This window comes from Dipodomys merriami, unplaced genomic scaffold (assembly GCF_024711535.1).
Source record: "Dipodomys merriami isolate MVZ:Mamm:240054 unplaced genomic scaffold, mDipMer1.0.p SCAF_125, whole genome shotgun sequence".
NCBI lineage: Eukaryota > Metazoa > Chordata > Mammalia > Rodentia > Heteromyidae > Dipodomys > Dipodomys merriami.
The window spans coordinates 576,788-601,023 of record NW_027202549.1 but is presented as its reverse complement, the minus strand read 5'-3'; the positions used below and the strand labels follow the sequence as shown (position 1 = coordinate 601,023).

General features: G+C 45.9%; 1 protein-coding gene across 4 annotated transcripts in view; it reads right to left on the bottom strand.

Moving 5' to 3' along the window:
* The window catches only part of Snrk (SNF related kinase), a 35,726-nt gene that overhangs the window by 9,157 nt on the left and 2,333 nt on the right, over window positions 1-24,236 (bottom strand). For 2 of the 4 annotated variants that reach the window (XM_070017530.1, XM_070017531.1), the window contains exons 2-4: window positions 13,039-13,100; window positions 10,381-11,078; window positions 1,306-1,447 (exon numbers count right to left, since the gene is read on the bottom strand). In XM_070017530.1, coding sequence (XP_069873631.1) covers window positions 1,306-1,447; window positions 10,381-10,969 — 731 coding nt within the window. In that variant the 5' untranslated portion in view covers window positions 10,970-11,078; window positions 13,039-13,100. Of the gene's footprint in view, window positions 1-1,305; window positions 1,448-10,380; window positions 11,079-13,038; window positions 13,101-17,748; window positions 18,032-24,236 lie in introns of those variants that run through there. The other 2 variants (XM_070017532.1, XM_070017533.1) reach the window with 2 other exon arrangements.

Genomic DNA, 24,236 nt, shown 5'->3' with positions numbered 1-24,236 from the left:
CTAGCTTTGAGCAAAAAGAAGCTCAGGGACAGTGCCCAGGCCCTGAGTTCAAGCCCCAGGACTGCATCCCATCCCTCACAAAAAAGCCAAAAAGCGTATCAGTGAATAGAAAGTAAAAGGTAATTCTTTGAAAAGGCCTTCTAAAGCCAACAAGGCCTTGTGGCATCACACCAACAGGCACTGTCCCCACAGATCCTATCCTACAGAGCTTAAAATATGGTAAATTAATCCCTCTGATTTTTTCAGTAGGGGCAGAGGAGGTAATCCTTGAATTAAAAAGATCTAATGTGTACGCAAGGCAGTCCAGACAGCTTCCTAGGACCAGGAGCAGAAAACGCCTCCAGTTTCATCAATATTCACCGAGAACTTCCTATTTGCTGTAGAACAGGCTACAAGTGTAACGTATGCGAATTCACCCCGTGTCTGCGATGAAAGGCGGGTAACTCAGCAAGCCTCCAGGACGGCTCACTGCAGAAGCCAGGGTCTGGATCCCGGGAGCTCATCACCTAGCTTCTTTACCAGTCACCTAAGTTGGGGCTCCATTATAAGTAAAAAGTCCTCCTTTACCAGCTGATAGGACAAACTTAAAAAACTTCAGGGGAAAAACATACAGAAAAATCCTTTAGCGTTACGTATACCAAACAGCTCTTTTTACCGACGGGGGGGGGGGGGGGGGGGGAACGGGTGAATAAAATTACAGGACACGTTCTGTACACACTAAAATGGCATGCGGTGACCCCAGTCAGGAAGGAAGAGGCCCTAGCCATCCTCTGCTGTCCATCAGCGCAGGGCATGGCCCCTCCGCCAGCACCTCTGGAGGAAGGAGAGGCGGGCGAAGGAGGTCTTCAAACAGTTCTGTAAGTAATCGGTGAGGGGGCTGGGAAGGTGGCTCAGTGGTAGAGCGCTTGCCTTGCATGCCTGAGGCCCTGGGTTCGATTCCTCAGCACCACATAAGCAAAAAAGAAAAAAGCCGGAAGTGGTGCTGTGGCTCAAGTGGTAGAGCGCTAGCCTTGAGCTGAAGAGCTAAGGGACAGCACCAGGCCCAGAGTTCAGGCCCCACGACCGGACTCAAAAAAAAAAGTAATCAGTGAGAACACGATTTTGGACTCTACTACTGAGTTTCAAATCAGATTCTATAGATATTCCCCTTCCCCATTCTAAACACTCTGGCACTGACAGAAATATTAAACTCAAACTCTAAAATGCATGCAACTCCAGACACGAAGCATTCCTAGTATGTTCCCGGAGTTGACAACTTCTGGACTTTTGATAACGAGTGAATCGCCAAAGGCCACTTTTACTTACTCTTTACATTCTTTGGACACGTGGGAGGGCACCGTGTATTTGCAGTCCATGATCATGGTCAGCGTTTCACTGTCGTTGGCTTCTTGGAAGGGCGGCTGGCCACACACCAGCATGAAGAGGATCACTCCCAGACTCCAGATATCTGCAGAGCAGACACACATCGGACCAGTTAGAGAACCGAGGTCAGAGAAAAGACAAAACACACAACAACAACAACAACAACAACAGAAAACTAGTTCATGTTGGTCACAACTTTCTCAGTCGTTCTTAACCCCAGTCCTCGCAAGGTAATAAACGAGGGAGGCTCCATAGCTCACGAGGTCACCTAGAAAATTAAAGCTCAAAGCTGAGCAAACTATGGCTGAACACGAGGGGAAAGACTGGGCATGTATGATTTTTGGATGGCAGAATTTGAGTCCAGGTGTCTAAACAATCAGGATTCCAGCCTCTACACTGGTCTTGGAATTCAGGTCCTATTCCCTCAAAATTCTCCCAAGTACTTCATTTTATTATATTTATTTTTATATTTATATTTATATTTTTTATTTATATTTATTATTATATATTTATAAGGAGGTATGCTCTAGAAATTAAGTGTAAAGTATCACATTTTTATAATACAGACTCGGCCATCTCCCTTCCCCCAAAAAGGGAGACTTCAATGATTTACAAAATAACAAGTACATGCACATTAACATCTAAGGCAATTAGAAGAGAAACTCTTCTTCCTTCTGCTGTTCAAATGCTGACATTTAATGCTACCACTGTAGTTTGTAGCCACAGATATTTGTGCATCTGATGTACAATAAATCCATCTCTTTCCATATAAATCCTTCAAAACAACAGCTTTTACAAAATGCAATTAGTTCTATTATTTCCCCTAGCATCTCACATGAGGGCTGTGAATAAACTCTTTTTTTCTCGCTCTCTCTCTGTGCTAAACTGGAGCGGCTGACATCTGATGGCGTAATTATAAAAGCCAACATTCTAAAAATGTAGTAAGTAATATAAATATCAAGTAGTGATTACCCAAAATTATTTGGTTGAAGAACACTTTCTTTTCCCGTTCAACATTAACCTGCCAAGCGACAAGGAGTCCCATCGGTTGGCGCTCCAGAGCAAACCAGCACGTGGTGCCCACATGGAGGGAGACCTGATTCCCAGGGCAAGAACAGCCACCTTGGTTCCGGCTCCCACAAAATCCTCAATGTGCTTCAAAGTTGAAACACTTAAATATAAAATTCCACACTATGGCCGGGCGCTTGTGGCTCACGCGTGAAATCCAAGCTACTCAGGATGCTGAGATCTGAGGATCATTGTTCGAAGCCAGCCTGGGCAGGAAAGTCTGTGAGACTCTTATCTCTAATAAACCACCAGAAAACCAGAAGTGGTGCAGTGGCTCAAGTGATACAGCACTCACCTTGCGCTCAGGTACAGCGCCCAGGCTGTGAGTTCAAGCCCCAGGACTGACCAACAAAAGCAAAGAGGGAAAGACTAAGAATCCTCAGAGCAAGGCGACTGGGTGGAGGCGACAATTCATTCAGTGGTGACAAGCTGAGCTCTGCTTGGGTCAGCTGTGTTAAGGTTAGCTGTGCAAACTGGTTTTGTGCAAATGAAAGAAAGTAGGAAAAAGTTCAAGGAGTCAAAGGGTTATCGGCCACACGCCCAGGACCGCCCATGTCCACGCACACCCAAGCCAGACCCACGGCAGACTGCCTCTGGACGCGGCTTCCCTTCATCAATCATCTCACAGACCAAGAGGAAAAGCAAGCCCGGCGAAGCCATCATTAAGGAGCAATTTCCTTCCCCGGGGCCTCATGGGAAGAGCTTGCGTGCCTGACTTAGAGCTTCAGAGAGCTCTGGGTTCAAATCCTGTCATGGCAGCTTAGCTGTGAAAACGTGGCCAGGTCACCCAGTTTGTTCTCATTTCTGTTCTCTCTTCCACCCAAGGTCAACAGCATCAGGGTTGCAGTGGCTCAGGCCCGGAATTCTCGCTACCGAGGTGGCTGAGATCCGAGGACGGCAGTTTGTAGCCAGCCTTGGCAGGAAGCTCTCATCTCCAATTAACCATCAAAAAGTTGGAAGTTCAGGTGTGGCTCAGGAGACAGAGTACTGGCCTTGAGCAAAAAAGCTCAGAAACAGCACCCAAGCCCTGAGTTCAAGCCCCAGAACCAGCCAAGCGTGTGCGCACGCATGCACATGCATGCACACACGTGCACATTAACGGTACCACTCATCTGGTCATTTCTAGGACAGTGTCTGTGCAAAGAATGTTACCTCTATGACTGGCAGAGCCTTAACGACTGGTAAGGACTACTTGAAGGCCCACACCTAAGAGGCTCCCAGTAGGAAGAGACTCAAGAGAGAGACCCACAGGGGCGGGCTTCATGCTTTTACTCAAGGTACTTGTGTCATTTCAATTACAAGAACACCCACTAATTTACCAATAGAAAGTACTGGAGCTGGGTGCCTGTGGCTCACACCTGTCATCCTAGCTACTCAGGAGGCTGAGATCTGAGGACAGCAGTTCAAAGCCACCGGGGCAGGAAAGTCCGTGAGACTCTTATCTCCAATGAACCACCAAAAAACTGGAAGTGGAGCTGTGGCTCAAGTGGTAGAGTGCTCACCTTGAGCTGAAGAGCTGAGGGACAGTGAATAGGCCCAGATTTCAAGCCCCACAACCGACCCCCCCCCAAAAAATGAAATGTACTCATTACCTTACTTATGTGACTGTAAACCCCTGTTCATCACTTTTACAGTACATTTAAAAATAGATAAATACATCGCTGAAGAAAAAAATGCAAAATCTAAAAACCAAAACGAGACCAAAAAACTTGGGATAGCACCTAGGCCCTGAGTTCAAGTCCCACAACCACCCAAAAAATAAGTAAATGAAAATACAACATATACAACTGATCTTCCTGCATCTAAAATTACGTCTTAAATACTTAAAAAATATACTACGTCATCAACGTGCTTGTTTCCGTGAAGGGTATCACTTTTAGAGGGTCCCTCCACATTAGCACTTCAGCTGGAAAATTCAAAAATACCAAATAATGTTTTTTAAGTTTCCTAAATTACTTTTCAGATTATCAAAGTACTGCATGTACGCATGCTTGTTGGAGGGCCTCACACGTGACAGTATCACACATAATCTCACTATAAGCCTACCAGATGAAGACAGAAGGCTTCACTGCCGTTTACAGTGCCTTACGCATGCGTGGGTGCAGTTGTTTGTCATTGCCCTAGCAAGAATTAAGAGTATTAGGCACCTGTAATGTGTGTGTGTGTATGTGTGCACCCAGCCTGGTAATGGGACAAGGTCTCCCCAGAAACCAAGAGCCATCACTTAGTCCTACAGGGACCATAAGAGCGAGTGCAACATTGTGACCAAACACAGACGCTCGTGTGTGGATACACTTTTTACACACACAACATCATCCAAACATGATCAACCCAACCAGTGGAGCTCAGGCTGTGCAGCAGCATACATCATGAATGGGAATCCCACTTACTGTGTTAAAGGGTTGGGGCTAACCACTAGTTTTTGTTTTGCTTCGGAGGTTTTCTTCTTGAAAAGGCTTTAAAAAGCCAGGTAGAGTGGTGCACACTAACAGTAATAATCTTCCCAGCCATTAGAGGGTGCAGTAGAGGCGGGAAGATCAAGCCTTCAAATACAAAACAGAAACAGATGCGCCTATAATCCCAGCAACTTGGGATCGACTGAGGCCAAAGAATGGTAAGCTGGCAAGTTCTAGGTCAGTGGAGGCTACAGAGCGAGTTCTGGGCCAGCGACATAGCAAGACCTCATCTCAAGCAACAAAAAACACACTGTTTTAAAGCTCGACTGTCTTCTAAACGCTTCTGATGCTCTGACCTAAAATGAACATGAGCAAATTCCATTTCTGTATGTGTTCTGGCATCCAAATAGCTGCTGTTCTCTGGGATCTGAAAAGCTCTTCTGAAGTTTCAAGAGACTAACCACGTAGCAAAAACAAAAAACAAAAAAAAAAAACCACCAAAAAACAAAACACCCTTTTTTTTTTTTAAAGCTAACTTAAAAGGAAGATCTCTAGTTTAGAAATTAAACCAATTCCTAACTATAGATAGACAGCCTCAGCTTCTAAAGGCTAAATACAAGTGAACATACACGCGTGGGCAAAAGAGGGGAAGGCCCCACGGGCGCTGGGGATGCAGCCAGGAGGTGGTATTGCGGCCACGGCCAGGGAGTAGGTGTGTGTGGGGTGAGGGAGGGCGAGAGATGTAGGGAAGTGGTGCACCACTCACGCCCATCATCCCAGCTCCTCAGGAGGCTGAGATCCGAGGATCACAGTTCAAACCCAGCCTAGGCTGGAACACAAAAAAAGCAAGATGTGGAGCTGTGGCTCAGGTGGTAAGGCACTAGCCTCGAGCCAAAAACAAAACAAACAAACAAAAAATAAACTCAGGGACAGAGCCCAGGCCCTGAGTTCAAGCCCTCAGCTTTACAAGGAACGGATGATTATTCCTGATCTTAGGGAACGGGTTACCTAAAACTGCAGCCTCAGTCCGTGGAAACGAAAAACGTTCCTTGTTCCCAGTTTATCTGTCTTCCAAGCAATGGGAGAGATTTTCTTTTTCCACTATGAAAGAACTGCAGATTTACAAGAGCTGCCAGACAGCTAGAATGGGTACCAGATGCCATCGGGACAGTCCAGTCTTCGGATCGCCCACTGCATGGGTGCCCGTGCACGTGCATGGTCCCCGTGCCATGTTACCACACGCAGGCTTGCGTGACTACAGCGTTGAGAAGTGGTCCATCCACACGCGGCTCTTTCACGCCAGCCTTAGTCACAACGTCCCTTGCCCCTGCTCATTTCTTTTCTACATTCTGTAATTTCAAAATCATACTTTCCCTTAAAATCCATTTAAGACGGATTAGAATTTTGTAGTTAAAAAAAAAAAGCAAAGTATCAGCTACCCACCTGCTGATGAATATCTGCTTCCAGTTTATGGTTTTAAAACTAAAGCTGCTATGAACACCTATATTCAGGTCTTTTTTTTTAAAATGTGAACACGGCTATTCATTTTTCTGCAATCAACAGCCAGGAGTACAACTGCAGGATTGTATTTTTTAAAACACTAATATAACCTGGAGTGGTTGTATTAGTGATTGCTCTGTATTCCTTGCTGGGCTCCCCCAACTCCAACCGCCCCCCCCCCACCAGACTATAGATGGTTTGCCACCAGGCAAACAGAACAATGAAACTCACCCATACTGCTTGCAGAGAGACAGAAGAGGTGAGGCTAGAATATACTGTAAACTCACGTGGAGATGATGTAAAAATGAAATTCCCCCGATGTGACTACAATATGCCAATTAAAAAATAAAGCAGTTTAGGGCTGGGAAGGTGGCTCAGTGGTAGAGTGCTTGCCTTGCATGCATGAGGCCCTGGGTTCGATTCCTTAGCACCACATAAGCAAAAAGAAAAAAAAGCTGGAAGTGGCGCTGTGGCTCAAGTGGTAGAGCGCTAGCCTTGAGCTGAAGAGCTGAGGGACAGCGCCCAGGCCCAGAGTTCAGGCCCCACGACCGGACCCAAAAATAAATAAATAAATAAATAAATAAATAAATAAATAAATAAAGCAGTTTAGCAGCAAGCTGCTATGGATAAAAAAATAATATATGTATATATACTTATATAAAATATATAAAAATATAAAACATACAACCATGTTTTTATGTTTCAACTATTCTCCATTCTCTGCAAACTTGAGAATAATTCTGTGTGCAAACCACCACCCAGGGCTTTTGGTGAGGAACGTGTCATCACCCATGGCAGGATTAACATCTGTACCACAGTACCTCCTAAGTAATAGCATGGGATCTATCTCTGTGGAGTTGGGTCTCTGATTTCTTCATTATTTTCAGAACAAATTTTTCCTGTCAAATGTGTTCTGACAAAATTCATTTCCAAGTATTTCACTCTGACGACTGTCAACGATACCGTTTTTTTAGATTTTGGTCTTTGCAGGTTTCCCACTATATTACAGAAATGCAATTGTCTTTCCTATCATTTTCAATCCTTTAAATCCTTGCGTAACTCATTTATTAATAATTCTACAAGAGGGGACTGGGAAGTTGGCTCAGTGGTAGAGTGCTTGCCTCACATGCATGAAGCCCTGGGTTTGATTCCTCAGCACCACGTAAGCAGAAAAAAGCCAGAAGTGGCTCCGTGGTTCAAGTGGTAGGGTGCTAGCCTTGAACTGAAGAGCTGAGGGACAGCGCCCAAGCCCAGAGTTCAGCCCCATAACCGACCAAAAAAAATAAAAAGAGTAAGTTCTTTCCTAATGTTGCCAGGAGGGGAAGATAAAATTCGCCCAAATGACATTACCCAGGATTTCTAATTCTAGCACACATGGGGACCTAAGCATACTGCCTAGTGCTGTAAGAACATAGAACGATAACTGTCTGTCCATTTGGGGTTTTTTAAAAGTAATTCTATATTTGATCACATATTATACAAAATGATTTGAAATAAAAACAAAATGAAAAGGCCACCTATGAACTCCATCCAATCCTATATCACAGCAACGTAACATCTTCCCAATGTTCTCTGCCATCTGATAACCGTTCAAATTGTACTAATGAATAAACAGTTAAGGGGGAAAAAAAAAACATCACGATGAACATCTGTATAGGATGTATGGACACTCAAATCCCAAGGTATCACCAGGTAAAGTTGAAACCTACAGATATGCCTGCTCTAGTTTTAGTGCTTTCTTTAGTTTACTACGTGCACAAAATTTCCTCAAGGCATAGGTTTCATCCGCTTCAAACTGTTACATAAATGTTCTACAGAGACTCCACCGATTTCCTTTTCTTATCATGCTTGCAAAAGTCTAATCATGTTCGTTATTTTCCACTAATGTTAAGAATTCAATATGAAAAATATTTCATTTCCCTGAAGATATAAACAATGCTGTGTAAAAAAAAAAGCCATTTGATGGGCAGGGAGTGTGGCGTAGAAGAATTCTTGCCTGACACACACAGAGACCTGGGCTCTGTCTCCGCCATGTCCTCTCCCCCTAGCTATGCTACATCTCTTTGAAAATTTCTCTCACGCATACATACACGGGGAATTCTTTGGGTCACAGGACGTGACCGCCTCTCTTCACCAGCTAGTCACTGAATCTAAATTACTCAGGGATTCTTGATATAGTCTTATTAACACTCGGTTTTGTCTGGCTTTAGCTTTTTCTCAGTGAACAGAACTTCAGAACACGATGGTCTTATTGTGGCTTCAATCTGCCTTTCCCTGTACCAACGAGGCCGAGTGTCTTTCATGTCTGAACATTCGAGTGTCTGCTTCTGAAAATGCTTAGCTTCCATTAGAATGGCTCTGCTAATAGAGAATCTGTAGCTTGACTGTTCTCATGAAAGACTCCCGTGAAACCTGTTATCTGTAGGAGACAGGGACCACTGGTGAACGCTCTTTCTCATCACACAATGGTCTAATATAAAAATCAGGGTCTCGGTATAAAGATTGCCCCTCTTTAACTAACGACGGCGATCTCTTGAGGTTAAATGAACTCGAGTCACTCCTCTTCGCTATGTCAAATGAGCGGGCCCTGTGCGCGTGGAGGAGTCACCGAGGAAGCCACATGCGGCCCAGGTGGGAAGACCACGAAGCACTTGGGGGACTGAGGGAAAAAGTTAATCACCTAACTGCACCTTCAGATCAACAAATCCTTACAGATTAAAGAGTCATTTTTTAAGACCCTCCAAACAGATCTGACTCTCAAGGCAATCAGAGTGATCCAATCCGAAAGGCAGTCAACAATTCCACCACGAGGGGGGTTCCCCTGATCCACCGATGACGACATGGGAGCACAAGGGAAGGGTGGTCAGCGGGCTATCGAGACTACCCTGACTCCTCCTCCTGACACACGGTGGGGCATGCTGCATGCCAAGGTTTCTAGTCTGCCTTCCTGTGTTTGGGTGTCAGGAACTGAGTATCACAACCAGGAGATGACAACACCAAGTAATCACCGCACAGGCCTCTGGGAAAAGCACCTTGGGTGATCTGGAATGACACACCCACATTGGCTGTTATTCTGTTTCAGAAGAGAGGGCAGCCACTGGCTCAAGATCACAGCTGCACCCGACTCCAATGCCTGATTTCTTTTTCTTTATCGGTTGTGGGGCTTGAACTCCGGGCCTGGGCGCTGTCTCTCAGCTCTTCAGCTCAAGGCAAGCACTCTACCTCTTGAGCCACAGTGCCACTTCCAGTTTTCTGGTGGTTCATGGGAGATAAGAGTCTAACGGACTTGCTGCCCCGGCTGGCTTTGAACCACAATTGTCAGATCTTAGCCTCCTGGGTAGCTAGGATGACAGGTGTGAGCCACTGGAGCCTGGCCAACGCCTGATTTCTTAACAGCATACTGTAAGACTTAGGGGAACTCTGCAATGCGAGGCTAAAGCGATGGTTGAAGGATGCTCGTTGGAAGAGGAAAGCTCTTGCTGGTCATTGGTACCAGGGAAAAAAGAAAAAAAAAAATCTAAGAAGGTAGGAAGAGAACTCAGACCTCTAAGAAAAAAGGTAAAATGAGCAACTAAGAGGTTAGCTTAAGCCGGTGGCTCACGCCTGTCATCCTAGCAACTCAGGAGGCTGAGATCTGAGGATCTCGGTTCAAAGCCAGTCTGGGCAGGAAAGGCCATGAGACTCATCTCCCATGAACCACCAGAAAACCAGAAGTGGCGCTGTGGCTCAAGAGGTAGAGCGCTTGCCTTGAGATGAAGACTGAGGGACAGCGCCCAGGCCCAGAGTTCAGGCCCCATGACAACAACAACAACAACAACAAAAATAGGTTAGCTTAGACAATAAACTCTATAGTTTCCTTTGTACACTTTGGACCTTTGCCATCAAATGGGCTAGATTTGCCATCAGCTTTAGAGATATGTAACCTTTCAGGAAAACGGATGTGTTAAGTGAGATACAGCTGATGAAATTCTTTAAAACTGCTTTTAGGCAAACAGCCGCCAGAGGTTGGCACAGGCAGGTCGGGTGGATGTGAACCAGGGAGGGAGGTACTTACCCACCGCAGGGGCATCGTACTCATCCCCGAGCAGGATTTCTGGAGCGGAGTAGGCAAGAGAGCCACAGCTTGTGGTGAGCTTCTTCCCAGGCTGAAATTTGTTGCTGAAACCAAAGTCTGTCAACTTTACAAGACCTTGTTTCTCAAAAAAGACCACGTTCTCCGGTTTTAGGTCTCTGTGGACCACGTGGAGTTTATGGCAGTAAGAAATAGCATGCACGATCTGTGCAAAGTACTTCTTGGCCAGGTCTTCATTGAGACCCTCCTCATGTTTCATGATGTAGTCGAACATGTCTCCTCCATCACCGAGTTCGAGAATCAGATAGAGTTTGGTCTGGGTGTCGATGACTTCGTAAAGGCGGACGATGTTGGGGTGCTGCACCAGTTTCATGCACCTCACTTCCTGGAACAGATGTCCAGTGGCGAGCGTATCCAGTTTGGTCTTGTCGATCACTTTTACCGCCACCTTTTCTCCTGTGAAGACGTGTCTCGCCAGTTTAACCACAGCAAAATGCCCTCGCCCCAGGGTTTTATCCAGATCGTACAACCCCGCAATCTTCCCGTCATAGCCGCGTTTGAATCCTGCCATGCTGCTGCAGCGGCGGAGGGAAAAATACCTAGACTGCCTGAAATGAGTCTTCTCATAGAAGAGTGTCTGGTGAAAAGAAGGAGTTCATTTTCAGTGTTGCCAAGGACATCTGTAAAAGAAGAGAAACAAAATCAACCTTCTGTTCAGTTTCCGTGTGTGTGTGTGTGTGTGTGTGTGTGTGTGTGTGTGTGTGTGTGTGTGTGTGTGTGTGTGTGTGCGCGTGCACGCGCGCGTATTTTGTCAGTCCGTGGGGCTTGAACTCAGGGCCTGAGCGCTGCCCCTGACTTTCTTTTTTGCTCAAGGCTAGCTATAGCTCTACCACTTTGAGCCACGCCCACTTCCGGTTTTTGAGTGGTTGAAAGAGTCTCACGGGGACTTTTCTGCCTGGGTCAGCTTCGAACCAAGATCCTCAGATCAGCCTCCGAGTAGCCAGGATAACAGACGTGAGTTGCCGGCCCTCAGCCCTTTTTGTGTTTTTAAGAGAATCTCAAGTCATAAAATAATTCAAGGTCATTTTTTTAAAAGCCTATTTTTAACATACAGAGCTTACAATATAAAGGTTGGGAATTTTAATACCATATTAACATTCTCAAACTGTCAAAGAGAAAGTTCATGGGAAGCACTTTTTGCTGATGTCAGAAAGAAGTAGGCTAGTCAAGTCAGTGTCAAAAAAACAAGACAGGCTGACCACCAGTGGCACACCTGTCATCCTAGCTACTCAGGAGGCTGAGATCTGAGGACTGCGGTTCAAAGCCAGCCCGGGCAGCAAAGTCTACGTTTCTCATCTTCAATGAACCGCAAAAAGCTGGAAGTGGTGCTGTGGCTCAAGTGGCAGAATGCTAGCCTTGAGCATAAAAGCTCAAAGACAGCACCCAGACCCAGAGTTCAAGTCCCAGCACCCACAAAAAACAACAACAATGATAACAACAACCAAAAAAACCTCACAAGTCAACAAGAAAATACAAATAACACGAACTCCTGTTACCCCAATACTGACAGTATTTCCCTCATGCCTAAGAAAGTCTTTAGCAGAGATGTTAGCTTTCTCAGCCACAACTGGCTTCTCTTTTCTGTGTCTCTAAGTGTCTCAGGACAGGCTCTTCCCATGGGATCTACAGGTGTTTGATTATAGCATTTTTCCATGCTGACACCGGAAGCTCCTGCGATCCATCAAGCCCAAGGCTCTACTACTTTGTCCTTTCCTCTCCCAACCCCTAAAATGATCCTGACATTCAGACAACCACCAGAACGCTTTCATTTTTGAATACAACTTTTCGTTCTTGCAGCTCTGGGACACAAGTAGTCACTTAATAAACACCACTAGCCCTGGCTCTTGGTGCTGACTTCTGCTCTGAAATAGAAACCACCATGACCCACTCACGTTTTAAGAGTCACCAAGCACACACTTTTATAGAGTCTCAGAGAGAAGTTCATTTTCCATTAAAAATGTTTAACCTTTCGAATGGAAACTCAAGAGAAATGACTGAGGAAAACAAATGTATAAAATTATATAAATTAAAATGTCACTTTAAACCACACAAAGGCAGACTCTCACTCCCACTCTTTTTTTGGCCAGTTCTGGGGCTTGAACTCTGACCGTGAGCTGCTTTTGTTCAAGGCTGGCACTCTACCACTTGAGCCACAGCACCACTTTCAGCTTTTTTTTTTTTTTTTTGGTAATTTATTGGAGTGAGTCTCATGGACATTCCTGCCAAGACTGGTTTCAAACTATGATCCTCAGATCCTCCAGTCTCAGCCTCCTGAGTAGCTAGGATTACAGGCGTGAGCCAACGGCATCAGGCTGAAGTATCTATTTTAACAAGGACCCCTTTTTTTCAGAGTCTTAAACTCTGATGAAATCGTACACCAGAAACTGGGATGTGATAATAACACAGGAAGGAAAAAAACTATCTTCTGAAACCGCCTATCCTCCCATCAAGTGTATTTTGCGTTAGACCAAAAATCAAATGAGATTTTTTTTTCTTTCTTATCTTTGAGGATAGCCTAGGGCCTGAAAGGCACTCTGGACATCTGACGTGGTTATGAATTGCGCTAGCTCTGAGACTTACCCTGTAAGCTCCACAGTGAAGAACCCTTGTTCTTACTGCCTTGTGTTAGTCGCTTCTTTCCTCTAAAAAAAGAGAGATTTCACTTTAGTTCAATGTGTTTTAGCTCAAAGTAAAAACACATGCCCTAAGATTCTAGACAAACATAAAACTAGTTTATAAAGAAAGTCTTTATGATGTGGTCATAAGGGGAGGGGGAAGAGGGGTCCTGGCTCTCGCTTTCCTCAGGGCCTGGGCGCTGTCCCTCAGCTCTTCAGCTCAAGGCTTAGTGTTCTACTACCTGAGCCACGGCTCCACTTCCGGCTTTTTGGTAGTTCACTGGAGATAAGAGTCTTGTGAACTTCCTTGCCAGGGCTGGCTCTGAACTGAGATCCCCAGATCTCAGCCTCCTGAGGGGCTAGGATCACAGATGTGAGCCACTCCCCGGGCCCCATCCCCCACCCCATTATTTAAATTGTTTTTCACAGAAAGGAAGGAAGAGCGAACGAATGCAATCATGCTATTCAGTATACACAATGTGGAAAATGAACTGCGTAACTTGTGGGTGCGGACGAGAAAAGGAAACTGGGGGAAAGTGAAGGAAGGGGTGACACTGCCCAAAAAGAAATGTACTCATGGGCTGGGAAGGTGGCTCAGTGGTAGAGCGCTTGCCTTGCATGCATGAGGCCCTGGGTTCCATTCCTCAGCACCACATAAGCAGAAAAGGCCAGAAGTGGCGCTGTGGCTCAAATGGTAGAGCGCTAGCCTTGAGCTGAGGAGCTGAGGGACAGCGCCCAGGCCCAGAGTTTGAAGAGCTGAGGGACAGCGCCCAGGCCCAGAGTTTGAACCATGACCAACTTAAAAAAAAAAAAAAAAAGTACTCATGACTGACTTATGAAACAGCAACCCCTCATACAACCCCTTGACACTAACAACAAAATTATATTAAAACTTTATATGAAAACTTTTGCCCTTTTGTTAATTACACCTCCCCCCCCAAGCCTCACCTCTTTCCCTAGGACTGGGGATTGAACTCAGGGCCTTATGTGAACTAGACCAGCATGACACCCCTGCCTTAGGCCTTAATCACGATTTCTTTAAGGATACCTTTCATCAACGGGAATTTCTACATAGACAAGGTTAACAAAGATGAATGGACTGAAAGGAAGAAATCCTAAGAACAAGACTACATCCGGGCTGTCATCCTCCTTGCCGTGGGCCGGCAAGGCAGGTAAGAGGAAGCTCAGGGCGGGTTAAGTGGCAGTTTCTCAGTCTAACCGGGCTCCACCCAACTTGAAGGCCCATCCCACTTGCAAGAGCCCCAAACAAAACACCCACAACTGCAAGGATGAGCTTTGCAAGGCACTTCCCTATCAGATGACGCGCAAATGAGCCACACACGGGAACCAACCGAAGCCAAGGCCCCAGATACTACACGCGAAAGGCAGCGCCAGCCTAGGTCATCCTGAAACAGCAGTGCTCGGAAGAAAAGGAGGAGAGGAGATGATACGCTACAGGGGAGGGGAGGGGAAGGGAGGGGAGGGGGAGGGGAAGGGGAAGGGGAGGAGAGGGGAGGGACTGCCTCCAGTTCCCCCCCAAAGAGAAATTCTAACTCTTTTGCTTCAAGAGAACAAAATTCACTGAACTAGTACTATCTGTCATTTACCTTCCAAAAATTTTTTTTAAAAAGTCTCTTCCTTTCTGAAAATAGAGCTAATCAAAAATGCAGACTACAACTTCAGGCGCTTGTAAATTCTAGCAACTTAGGAGGCTGGGATCAGAGGATTACCGTTTCAATGCCACCCTGGGCAGGAAACTCTGGGAGACTCTTATCTCCAATAAACTATCCGAAAGAGCCAGAAGTGTTGGGAGTGGTGGCTCAAGTGGTAGAGTGCTCACCTTGAGCAAAAGCAGCTCAGGGACAGTGCCCAGGCCCAGAGTTTAAGCCCTGGGTGCGGGGGAGGGGGAGAAAGAGAGGGAGAGGGGAAGGAGAGGAGGAATCATGCCACAGGAATTTGATTTTTTTTTTTGGGGGGGGGGTCCAGTCGTGGGGCCTGAACTCTGGGTCTGGGCACTGTCCCTCAGCTCTTCAGCTCAAGGCTAGCGCTCTACCACTTGAGCCACAGCGCCACTTCTGGCCTTTTCTGCTTATGTGGTACTGAGGAATTGAACCCAGGGCCTCATGCATGCAAGGCAAGCGCTCTACCACTGAGCCACCTTCCCAGCCCCCAGCCCAGGAATTTGAAACAATGTCTTTAGTTGCCCACTGAAGTTTGATAATGTCTCAAAAATCTCAAAGAATTAGCTTAAACTAAGCAAATTTTCTGTTTTATTTTGTCTGGGACAGGGTTTTGTAGACCAGTCCAGGCTGGTCTCAACCTTGCTAGCCTTTTGACTCCCTTCCTGAATGCTGGGATCACAGGGATCAGAGGCCTGTGTCACAAGGCCCAGCTCTTGTAGAAAATCTGCCAAAGCACAGAATGGGAAATATGAAAAATAAAGAGGCATCCACAGTCCCAGCGCTCAAGCTCAGCACTGTGAACATCCTGGTGGTCACCTGCAAGTATTGATGAGCAGCTTCTTTTGTTTTGTTTTGCAAGGCTCTGAGCATTTTAGACCTAACTTTATAGTCCCTTTTGCCATTCAACATAAATACTTTCTTATGTTCTATTATTTTTATTACAATTATTAAGAGAAATCATCTTGTCCTCTGGGATAATATCTGTTAACATCCGATACAGAGCTTTTCAAATTACTTTGCCATACTATATGCCCAGACACAATTATAAATAATAAGCTGGGATAATACACAGGAAAAGGAGGAGTGATGTGGGGGGTGGGGGGGAGAGATGACCATCATGACCTCTTTCACATTAATTCTTTATAAAACCAAGATGCTAGCCAGGCGCTGGTGGCTCACGCCTGTCATCCTAGCTACTCAGGAAGCTGAGATCTGAGGATCATCGCAGTTCAAAGCCAGCCCAGGCAGGAAAGTCCATGAAGCTCTTATCTCCAGTGAACCACCAGAAAACCGGAAGTGAAGCTGTGGCTCAAAGTGGTAGAGCACTAGCTTTAAGCAAAGCAGAGCTCAGGGACAGGGTCCAGGTCACAAGTTCAAGCCCAACTGACAACACACACACACACACCAAACAAAATCAGATACTGTCCTTAACTGTTTTTTCCCCAAACTTTATATAATCCACATTTCCTCATGCACTCAATTCTTCCCAACCAGCACTGTTAAGAATCACACAGCTCCAAGTGTATCTCACTAGCCACGCCGGAGCATGCCGCCTGGAAGCAGCCCTCATCTCCCACACATGCGCACACACACACACGCACACAGAACTAGGCTGGAGCTACAGAAAGCAGGCCAGCTGAGCCACGAGCGTGCATGCTTTGGAAATTCATGCCTGAGAAACCGGGGCCGGTCCGAGTTGCGAGAATACACATCCTGCCGTTCTCCCAGGCAGAGAGAGTGCACAAGCCACTGGTGTGGGTGTGGCTGGAGGAGAGGAAGGAAGTGTGGGTGGCCTTACACACATTGTACAAGCTGCTGCAAACAGTTGTAGAACCAGCCCTGGTAAACCTGTCAATTTGGAATTCATTGTTAATCTTGCTAAAACTCACTCGCTTTTTGGTGCCATCTGCCCCACTGCTGGTGAGTTGGTATTATCAAACAAATGTCTCCTACTCATCCCTCCTCCCCAGAAGGGGTAAAGGCACATGGAGGAAAGGCCCAGGACCAATCCAGGGCGTGACTAAGTAAAGGCTGCATGCAAAATGAATAAATATATACATATAAAATGAGGCAACTTACACAACCTCTGTACATGCTGTCTGGAGTATTATAAAAACTTTCCCCCCAAATAAGACCACCAACATTACAGTACCCAAACTAAACCATGCAAAAAGAAATTAAATGAATTTTTTGTAAAATTCTACAGCGACACATCAATGCTCTATGAACTGCATCCCACGTTCCACTGATACACAGACGTCAGCCAGAAGCTGAGGTTGGCAGAGCTACTCTGAAACTGTATTTAAGGGACTTACACAGGGAAATTATCTGGTATCTGTTACGATGCCAAAATATGAAAGCTGACTTAAGCGGTGGAAGTACCTCTCAATGAATATTACCAACCTGATCCTCCTACTACGAGTTGAACCTGTAGTCAAAATAAATGGAGGCTGGGTGCTGGTGGCTCACGCCTGTCATCCTAGCGACTCAGGAGGAGCTCTGAGGATTGAGATTCAAAGCCAGCCGGGGCAGGAAAGTCTGTGAGAATCTTATCTCCAATGGACCACCAGAAAACCGAAGTGGTGCTATGGCTCAAGTGGTAGAGCGCTCATCTTGAGCTGAAGAGCTGAGGGACAGCGCCCAGGCCCAGAGTTCAAGCCCCACGACCCCCAAAAATAAGGTAAATGGAAGACAGTGAACTAAACCCTCCAGGGACTACCAGACACCTCTGGGTCAAGCAAAACACAGCTCTCACGGAACTACCCCCATTCTCTTTATCCAAAGTAAACATGCTCTACTTTTCTACCATAGCCTGTTTCCCTCCTCCTGGAAACGAACAACATACGCTCTAAATCGAAGAGTAAGAAACAGCACACGCGGGTCAATAGGCCACGCGTGTTTCACTGGGCTGGATGGCAGTTCCTGTGTGGTTATCATGTCGTAGGAGGGTCTCAAGAAGGCATCGCTCATAATCCTGATGCACCACGGCGTACCTCCAGATCTCTAGGAAGGTATTTCCCCAAGAAAGGTAGCTGTCTCCCCAAACATAGTCTTCTCAGAAGTTTCCTTCCTCGTAGTCGATCTTAATGGGCTGCGAACCACAGAGGAGACCGCCGATGTCACGCTAAGAAACCCCCTCCTGTCTCTCAAGCAGTGACCGAGTTGTGGATCCAGATCAATCCGTGAAGTGCTGGCTTAAGTAATCCGGATTTCCTCTAAGAAAATCAAGATGGAGTTCAGGAGTACGTGGAGGAAGTTGAAAGGTATTTAGGAATCCGGATGTAGAGTACTATTTAGTATCTGAACAAGGAAAGGATTGGCATCAAATTCCTAAACAGATGATTTAAAAAATACTAAGCGTGTCATCTCTACCCAAGGTAAATGAGATTCACGGTCGGTATGGTGACAGTCCTGAATAGGTACTCACAGAGTAATGCCTTAAACAGAAGCTGATGTGTAGGAATCACTCCAAAATAAATAAAGCTAATCCATTACTCATTTCCCCGCCCTCCCCCCCTGCCCCCAGGAAAACAACATAACTTCACACACTCCATTTCATAACACATCATAGTGATTTTTAAGCATATACTTTGTAAGAATCATGGATTTTAAAATTCTAAAATGTTAAAGTAGTAAGATGACATATTTTTCTCTGTATACGATTTCATTCTTAAAAAAAAAAATCCTTGCCAGCGAGTATGTGCAGCTTTTAGATGGGAGACAGGCAGGGGTTATTAAAACATTGACTTTCTGTACCTATTCACGTACTTTTCCATGCAAAGATCTGTGAAATAAGCCAACTTTCCAGAAAAATGCGCTGGCTAATGTCTACTGATATATTCTTCATCAATGGTGAGTCTCAGTTGATGAAATCTCTCAAGTCCCAAAGGTGATGAAGGTACACGATTGCTTCAGGCCAAAGAACAGGAACACTGAATTGTCTCTATTAACAAGCAATGTGAGTCCAGACCACAGAGAAGCCTACACGGTCCCCGTCCTCAAGATTTTACAGAGGAGCTAAGAAAATCATACCGGAGGTTCACATCAGGAAACTCAGGAGGGCTGAGATCTGAAGGATCGAGGGCTGAGGCCAGACAGGGCATGGGGTAGCTAGGTGCCATTTCCATTTCACCAACAAAAAGCAGGACTGGAGGTGCGGCTCGGGTGGCAGAGCACTAGCCCTGAGATCAAACTCAATGTATATAGGAAAAGATGAATGATTTACATATCCGTCAACTTTGGGTTTGTCAGAGGATGGAGAGAGGTTGCGGAGGGAGGGTGGAGGAGGCCCACAGGGTAAAGCTTTTAAGGACTTCTTAAGGTCTCGTGCCCTTTGTCTTCTCGACACAAACAGAAAACTAAGTAGACCAATACCTGTATCTGAGTTCTGTTGAAGTTTAATCAGAGCATCATCAAAGAGTTAAATATGCACAAGAAAGGCTTCTCGAGAACAGAAAATCCTTCGGGTACTAAGACAAACACGATATAGAAATAAAAGTTAGAGCTTAAGACAGATCAAGAATTTAGGCAGATCTGAAAAGCTTACTTTGCACTCCAAAGTTCCATGAGATACCCATTTAGATCCCCATTTACCATCCAGATTCAGTCTGCTCTGAAAAACCTAATTAACAGAAAGGAGTTTTACAGCAAATCCTAGGTGACTTTTCATCGTCTCATTTCAAACTTTACAAACATCCTGTACCATCCTGTACCTGTCCGTGGCAAACCCAGTTTCATCTGAATGCAGGCTTCAAAAGGAGGAAACAGTCGAATGATTGGGAATCTGTACCCTGAACTGAAGCCACTCTACTGATCAGAAAGAAGAGGCAGATGGAAGGACTCAACTCTGCTTGGGTTCTACATGGAAGGAACAGCCATCTTGCCGAATCAGAGCCCTGGCCTTGCATTTTCTTCCTGAAATGATACAATGCTTCTCTTTTACCTAGCTAAGCCTCTGTAGTTCCCAGAAACTAAAGAAAGCTCTCTTGATATTTCTGGTGTGCTTCCAATTCTGATAGACCTGCTCCAGCAATCAATTAAACAGAGCTAATTCCCTACGGCCAGAAAGAAATCGCCTACTAAACACGATGAACAAACATTTCTACTTAAAATGTTTCAACTGTTTAAAAAAATGTGGTTTTTTTTTTTTAAGACAGGAAGTTAGAAGCAAATACGTTCTGAGATAAACACTGGCCATCTAAAAATGGAATGGCACGTTGCAAATAACTTCCTAGGATTGTCTGTATATGATTCTGTGATGGCAAGATTCGTCCTGAGACAATACCTAGTGAGCAACTCCAGTGACAGCAGACAGGTTCTATTTACTTCTCACAAACTTGGTCCTCTCTCAAACGGAAAATTTCATGTGGTTTACAAAATTGACCTTCTTAACATTTGTTCCTGAAAAAGCAATTCCCTTCCTATAAAAGGATTAATAAGTGCTTCTCCAACTGGGTTGGGAGGGAAGGGGACGGAGAAAGGACAAAATCGAGTTGGAGAAAGGACAAAATCGAGTTGTGTGCCGTAGACTGGATATTCTCATTGCAGATTCCCTTAGTCCCATTCACGACATTTCGGCCAATGGAGAATTAACCTACAGGACGTGAGGTAAAATAGAAAGCTAAAGTTGACCTTAAAATTCACTCTGCTTCTGGTTCACTGCTGCAAGCAGAGTATCCCAACTATTTCACAGATTCACGAGTACAGTAAATACAGTGTGTGGTAGCTTTCTGTGCCAGTTGTTAGGATATCTCCCAGAATCCGAAATGAACTTTATGGACACGATCTAACACAGCACCCACCTGGCAAACCCAAGCTTGACATGTTCTATCAATGATTTCCCCCAGCTGGGCAACACGCTATAAGACGATGTGATGGGATAAGAGGGGTACACAGACATGTTTGGGGGGGTCAGGAGAGGGAACTTCCGAAGGAACTGCAATAGCAGTGTGAAGAGGCTCCACCTCAAAGGAGCCCACGGTCAGCTTGTCTTGCTATCTTCATCACAGAGATCCAAACTTCTCAATTGGTTCAGCAACTATGCAAAGCCACATGACACAAGACTGGCAAGACTGATGCCGGAATCTAGGCGTGAAGTCACTCGACTTCTATGAACCAGCTCCCCTTTAATCCATAAACCAACGACACAGCCACAACTCCGGGCAGATACTGTGGACGCTGAGTGGGATAGAGCAAGTACAAGGAACAAGGCGTGTGAGTGGGAGACAGTTCATCCCAGAATTTCTACCCCTTGAATCTTGCCTGAACTGGCCTCGCTCACAGGAGGCTCAGTGTTTGAGAGGGGCTGCAAATCCAGCTCCCCAACTTACTGTTACCAGGACCCACCACCCCAAAATGCCCCCAACAAACTGGCCCCTCCATTGGCTATATACTAGGAAGAACCCTTCCCTTACACTTATAGGAAGAGACAAGAGGATCGTGTGTGTGTGTGTGTGTGTGTGTGTGTGTGAGAGAGAGAGAGAGAGAGAGAGTGTGAAAACTGGGGTGATAAAAAAAAGTGTTCTGGGAAAGAGCGCTTACTGTGACTACAACAACAAAACTCATGCAGATCATGAGATCAGGTCAGACAGGTAAAGGCATTCGTGCAAACAAACCATTTCTCTTTCTCAGCCTTGGCTGGCCCTTATCCATGCCTTGTCCTGATCATCCTCACACCTTCTTCCTCACCAGACTAGAGGGAGAATTCAGTCCACGCAAGGATCATGTCCCTTTCACCCAGCTCTGTATCTGTCCAGAACCACACACATTTCATTCAATGAATACATGGAGACCAACCTAAGAAGCTAAAGAACAATCCCAGGCCAGGGAGCGGCAATCAGGGATGACAGTTTAACAAATCACAGCCCAGATAGACGCAAAGGGCGAGACGAGAGGTGGGAGATGGGCAAGGAGACCGCTAGACATGTCTCTAGGTAAATTCTTACTGAAAGGCTTACAAGCAAGGGCTGCCACACACCAGGCAGTGACAGGACAGAGTGGAGGAGACTCATTTCAGCACGGGGTGTAAGGTGGCAGGGGATGCTCTAGAATGGATCTGCAGGAGAGCGGTAGATGGAGGTGTTACCCTCACAGAGGGAGAACAGAGCATGGGGGAAATTTTGCTTGGCACAGGGAACAAGAGTTGCTTGTAGCTCTAAAATGGTATCTTTGAAAAACAATCTAAAGCCAGCCTACCTACATTAAAATGAGTAGGAGCCGGGCACTGGTGGCTCACGCCTGTCATCCTAGCTACTCAGGAGGCTGAGATCTGAGGATCACAGTTCAAAGCCAGCCTGGGCAGGAAAGTCCGTGAGACTCTTCTCTCCAATAAACCACCAGGAAATCAGAAGTGGCGCCGTGGCTCAAGTGGTAGAGTGCTAGCTTGGAGCTGAAGAGCTTAGGCCCAGAGTTCAAGCCCCACAACCAACAATAACAACAAAAATGAATATGACTTTCATTAACAGGCTAGTAAAAAAAAAAAAAATCAACAAAGTCTAGATGTTTTTCATTTCTTCATCAAGACACTGCTTACTTGGGTGAAGAGACTGAACCATGCAGACACCCTCCCATTTAGATCAAAGAAGTGGTGTCCTCAAAGAGCTGCTGATCTTTTGGGATTTGTAAAAGGAAGCTGCGTGTCAACAGCTGAGAGACTCAGGGCCCAGCGAGGCTGAGATCTAACCACAGTTACAGGGTACACAACAAATGTCGATGACTCTGGAACACCGATCTCATAGCCTAGACGTCATTAAAGGGGTGCACATTTAGATGGATGGACGGATCCCCACCTGGAGACACTCCAGAACTTAAAACTTTGCGGGTAACTGCAATCTTCCACAGGGTGGAAGATTGGGGGGGTGGGTTGCAGGACAAAAGTCTGACTTGCATAGGACAGCCTACCTGAGCAGGGGCCAAACTCGGGAAGGCCCAAAGCAGACTCCCGGTGGGCAGTGGATGTTAACAGAAAAATGAACTTGATGGAGGGCAGAGCAGAAGCCTTCTTCACACAGGCTCCTCCCCTAACGACAGCAAGGAACACTTCCCCAGGGGATGCGAGGCCGCCACCCAAGGCAGATGGGCAGGAAAGCCAAGGAGGAAATGACAGTTCATCCAGAGCAGAAAACGCTTCCAAAACTCGTTCCCCACCCCACCCCCACGCACGAGCGCACGCGTGCGCGCGCGCACACACACACACACACACACACACACACACACACACACACACACACACACACACACACACACACACACACACACACACACACACACACACACACACACACACGGACCAAAGCTAATTCTTGCCTTATCCAATGCTTTAAAGAAAGAAAAGCTACCCACCTGGATCTAAGGTCCTCTTACCACTCTACCTTACCTTCTCATTCCCCTGAGCTCTGGGCCTTCCTCCCCACCCAGCTGGAACTCCACACCTATCCTTGAAGATCAGCTCCACTACTCACCCCCCCTTTCCTCCTCCGGCGAGTCAGGCTGGCATGGGCTACGCTGCCATTACATCCAATTGTGACAGTTCACCTTGGCATTTTCAAATGGCTTCTAAGCTCCTAGCAACGGGAAAGGAACTGGTTCCTGTTTGCTTTTCCACAGCTAGCCCCCAAACAATGAAGAAAACTATGAAGAAAACGATCAGAAAGTTTATTTTCAGCAGGGCGGCGCTGGGAGCTCATGCCTGTCATTCTTGCTACTTACGAAGCTGAGATCTGAGGGTCACAGTTCAAAGCCAGCCCAGACAGGAAGGTCTGTGAGGCTTTTATCTCCAATTAAATGCCAACAAGCCAGAAGTGGAGGGAGATATGGCTCAAGTGGTAGAGTGCTAGCTTTGAGCACAAAAAGCTCAGGGACAGCACTCAGGCCCTGAGTTCAAACCCCAGGACCAGCAAATACACACACACACACACACACACACACACACACACACACACACACACACACACACACACACACACACACACACACACACACACACACACACACACAGAGAGTTTATCTTCAAGACTCCTAAAATCTGCTCAACTTTTTCTACCCAAGTGGTTCTACAGAGAGGTATCTATATTCTGAACAAGTTTTCATACAGAACGGCATTAAGCCAACACTGACAGGCTATTAAATCAAGCTTTTAGACTTCTTTTACATTTCTAATTCCTAAAATTCCGGCCATGTGGAAAATGCATTTGGATCCTTTTCTTCCCAGACAATGTAGTGAGTTCTCGGGCGCAGGCAAGCGCCAAAGAGCTAGAAAGCTTTGCCTTCACTTATGCCTGTGTTTAGAATCCTGATTGCTCAATCACTCCAAAAGTAACTTTTCTAGTTAGTTTCACTTTCAATGGGAAGGAAGGAAGGAAGCAAGCAGAGATAAATATTATTTCCCAGGACCAAAAAAAAAAAAAAAAATACCATCCATGCCCTTCAAGTCAAATAAAGATGATTTAATAAAAGCCTTCCTTCAAGGACTATGCCCTGTGAA